The sequence below is a fragment of the Cibotium barometz genome, chromosome 1 (genome assembly GCF_041138505.1).
Source record: "Cibotium barometz isolate CiBa-2024 chromosome 1, ASM4113850v1, whole genome shotgun sequence".
Taxonomy (NCBI): domain Eukaryota; kingdom Viridiplantae; phylum Streptophyta; class Polypodiopsida; order Cyatheales; family Cibotiaceae; genus Cibotium; species Cibotium barometz.
In genome coordinates this window covers 24251641-24255897 of record NC_141046.1, presented here as the reverse complement: position 1 = coordinate 24255897, position 4257 = coordinate 24251641, and the positions used below count along the sequence as shown (strand labels likewise).

At 36.3% G+C, this 4257-nt stretch overlaps 1 protein-coding gene across 2 annotated transcripts; it reads left to right on the top strand.

Annotated features, from left to right (window-relative positions):
• The first annotated feature begins 477 nt into the window (after positions 1-477).
• Positions 478-2212, top strand: LOC147641766 (non-specific lipid-transfer protein C6-like). Of its 2 annotated transcripts, none has more exons than XM_086818081.1 (3): positions 478-818; positions 1719-1766; positions 1845-2212. In XM_086818081.1, the coding sequence occupies exons 1-3, from the start codon at positions 521-523 to the stop codon at positions 1952-1954; spliced, it is 456 nt and encodes a 151-aa protein (XP_086674207.1). In that variant the 5' UTR covers positions 478-520; the 3' UTR covers positions 1955-2212. The 2 variants fall into 2 exon arrangements, with proteins under 2 accessions (XP_086674207.1, XP_086674128.1); XM_086818002.1 differs by having other exon boundaries at positions 1842-2212.
• The last annotated feature ends 2045 nt before the right edge of the window (positions 2213-4257 follow it).

Here is a 4257-nt window from a genome sequence, read left to right as displayed (position 1 = left end):
GCTCTCAGTTTACTCAAGAATTACTGGGTTCTAATATACACATACATCTTATAATGCCTGTGTGAAAAATTTGTAAGTTTTTGCCACGAACTAGAGAGCTCAAGAATGATTGATAATCTTCCTTAGAGAAAAAAGTGGCCAAGGAAAGATTATTAAATTATCATGTGCCATTCAATACAGTTCAATCTATAACAGCAAAAGAGAAATACTTAACTGTAACGTTCTTCCCTTGAAATTTCGTATTTTTCTTTTAAATTAACTAGCTTATTAGGGGTCCATGATTTCTTTTGGACGCCTATATATTATCTATCTACATATGACTAATTTTATTGAATTTATTAGGTTAACAGATTTTTGTGTATGTATTAGGTTAACAGCAATTATTATGTACGCGCTAGGAGCATTGATAATAGCTCTCAATCTTGGTTAGGTCGCCATAGCCGGCCCAAAACGCGGTGTTGTGAAGCGAGAGTTATTACGAGGTACCACAAGAACTCTTTGACTGTTACGCGTCTTGGCCATGGCTAGCCTGCTCTACATGAACGTATTGCTGTTCTTTCTTTTAAGTAGAGGATGTTTTGCCGCAAACTGTTACTATCTGCTTGACGACCTCAACCCTTGCATACCTTTCGTTTCAGACTTGACAGACAGCCCCTCTACTGACTGCTGTGCCGGCCTCGCTGTCGTGGTCGAGGTGGACCAAACGTGCCTTTGTGATATCTACGACAACGAAGTAGACATTCCCGACCTACAGAGAGCCGAGGAGCTGCCCACATTGTGCGATGTTTCCGTTGAGAGCCGCGCCGAGCTTTGCAACGGTTTGCCCCCCCCCCCCCCCCCCTCTACGATCTCTGTGTGTGTGCCTGTGCGTGTGCTTATTGAACAAACTCAACCACTTAAGGTTTCTTGAGCTTCCCCTTACATAATGGCTAAAAGAATGACAAGATTTATTGCTAATAGCAAATGAGCGAAGCAAATCTTTGTTTTTTTCTTAAGTTCTGTGGCAAGCTTGTAAAGACCCTTTTTTACTCCCTACCTATATGTCACATTCCACTAAGCAACCTTTTTGAGTTCTATGGCAAGCCTATGGCCCCTCATCACTCCTTACTTACATGTCACATTCCACTAAGCAACCTTCAATGGGCCTTTGGTCGTTAAATATTGAAAAAGTCAAGGGCATTCTCAATGCATTATAGCCCACCATTTTAAACAAGAAATCCAAGAACTTACATTTATCTCCTTACAAAAGTCAAAGTGTCCTCCGAAAGTTGAGGTGCATGCGCACATACACAACGAAGTTATCTATGATGATATATTTTGTATGTGCTTTTTGTAGATTTCTCTTAAATACTACAAAAGCAAGAAGTGAGCATGACCTTAATATATGTACATGTGCGTGCACGTGCGTGTGCGTGTGCGTGTGTGTGTGTGTGTGTGTGTGTGTGTGTGTGTGTGTGAGAGAGAGAGAGAGAGAGAGAGAGAGAGAGAGGCATGAGCTACTTATAAGTGATTCATTGCGGAATGTTTAAAGGAAATGTTAAGAATTTATCATGAAAACCATCATACGGAGACTTGAGCTACATGTAATGTTATTAAACTCCAAGCTAACAAACACAATCCTTCACATCTAAAGAGATTTCAATGCACATTTTTGTGTGATGCCGTTTATTCTGTTTGGGTCCCATCTAAAAATGACCTTGAACAACTTGAGGTTTCAGGTGTTCTAAGTAATGGAACTGGGACTCCACCTTCTCAAGGACAACCAGGCAAGCTCTAGATATGCCTTTTCAATAATTTTTATACAATATATAATAGAGCTAACAAATATACCTCTCACACAGCAGGACCTTCGAAGCCTTCACGATTGTTTAAATCCAACAGCAATGTCAAGTTTTTCTCTCCAATGATGGTAATAGGATTCACTATCGTATGTTTTATAGTTATTCTCCATTAAGAGCTGATCATCATGTGCTCACTGTGCTCATTGCACACAAGAAAGTCTATTGATAATGATGTTAAAGAGCCTAAGTTAACTAGACATGTAATTGTAATTCCTTGAATTATTCTGGTAAGGAATTCATTTTCATTGTAGGGTATTTACATTTTCTAGCCAATGTCAAAGAAACTCTATGAAGAACATTCTTTATTATAGTTCGTGAAGAAGTAAGGCTTGATTTTACTATGCTTTTAAGACATCTATGCATCATCCATTATAAAGATACATTGAGCTAATGATTAAGAAATTTGATGCTATGATTCACATGGCTAAATAAATATGAAAAATTTCCTCTATTCAAGGATAAACTTATTGTCTCTCACGATGCAAAGTTACACTTCTATCTCAAGGATTCACATTATATAACTTTGCCCGTTTTCACATGAAGGATTTTAAAAATTGAGGGACTTAATGCCATCCATATAAATGTAAGATATGATTTAATCGATATTTTTGTGATGTAATTAATTTACGTGAATTGATAAGATGGGAGTTTCAATTCAAAGTCCAAACATATATACTTACAGAAGCGGGGGAAACAATTGTGTATAAAAATTTGTAACAAGTAAAAAGTAGAGGCATCTTTGACATGAATGCATATATGCTTTATATAGATCTTATAGAGTTAGGACTATTAGATCTAGCTTGTAGGTTACTTATTTAAAATTCAATCGATTAGATGGATGTAAAGAGAAAGAATGTAGAAAGTTTTAAGGGAATTATTATCATAGTTGGAAGCATACGAGCCAAAATAAAAACTTGAGATATATTGGCTACAACATTCATAGTTGGAAACTTACGAATGAAACAAAAACTTGAGATATATTGGCTACAATATTCATAAATGGATTTATTTCTTAAAGGTTAGTGTAACTTACAAGCCTTGATAATATTCTTTAAACATTAAGAATCTAAATCATGATAGAATGTTTGAGCTCATTTCATAGACAATCAACTTGGGACGTATTTACCTTTTACATCGAGTGTAAAGAAATTATTACATCACATTCTCTCTTTACAAAAGAGAAAGTTTACATCTTATATCTAGTTACAATAATGTAAATTACTAGATTTGTTTATGTATAAAAGAGTAACAATTTTAAAAATTGTAGTATCTCAAAGGTCAAAATTGGCCAAGTTCCTTGTGTAAGCTTACAATTGTAATCCTATAAAATATTAATTTTTTTACAAAATAGTTATTTTGTAAAATTGCAATATCTCAAAGGTCACAATTGGCTAAGTTTCTCATGTAATCTTGCACTTGTAATCCTATAGAATATTAAATTTTTACAAAATACTTATTTTGTTCTCTAGGAATTTAGGAATGGGAATATTAAATAAATAGCTCACAACTAAGCCTAACCATAGAGTGAACAAATCTTGATTTTGCAAAAAAATTGATATGTTACAAACATTGGCATCAAAACAACAAAATCATCATTTTGTGAACATTTTGATTATGCTTTTTTGTGAACAAGTTTTCCTACAAAATGTGGAGAAACCATAAGATTTAGGTAGCCTTGATGGCAGGTAGCTTATTGAGGTGGCATGGAAAGTGATAGATGATGTAGAGGTCTCATCATGCCAAACCTCTACTGGTTGTGGAAGTGGTGTGGACCCTTCATCATGAGGTGATTTGTAGAAGCCGTCTAGCATCCTATGATTGGTGGAATGAGCGCCAAGACCACCATGTAATGATTTGCAAGGGTAGATGGTGGTTGAGATCTTCAAGGCATGACGTGAGAGTATGTCCTAATCTCACAATATGATGTTTCAAGATGAGACTTCCCCATGGTAAAAACATCAGCCTAGGAAAAGATTGTGTTAGGGATGAATTGGTGACAAAGTAAAGGATACATGCATGAAAGCTCATTGGTGGAGGTACCTATAAGGTCATGGGTCCTCTAGGTGATGGTTCATACCATGGGCAAGGCTTGCATCCACCATGGTGCTCCCCATTCGGAGATGTACCTAGAGCGTTCGCATTGATGAGATTAGTTGTAGGTGCATGCTTTTGTGCATGTCGTGAGATTTGAGAAGTAAAAACATTTGTGATGCCCGTAGTGAAGTATACAGATGACATGCTTGGGCAATAGGCAAAAGGTATGCCCATATGTGTGCACTTCTCTAATACAAAGACTTATCTAAATCAACTACTTTCCTTAACTCTTGCTTGCTGCTTTCTTCAATATTTACTCGTCATCTCTTTTTGTGGTGGGGAGTCGATATTATTAGATTATTTGAGGTATGATAGTGGACTT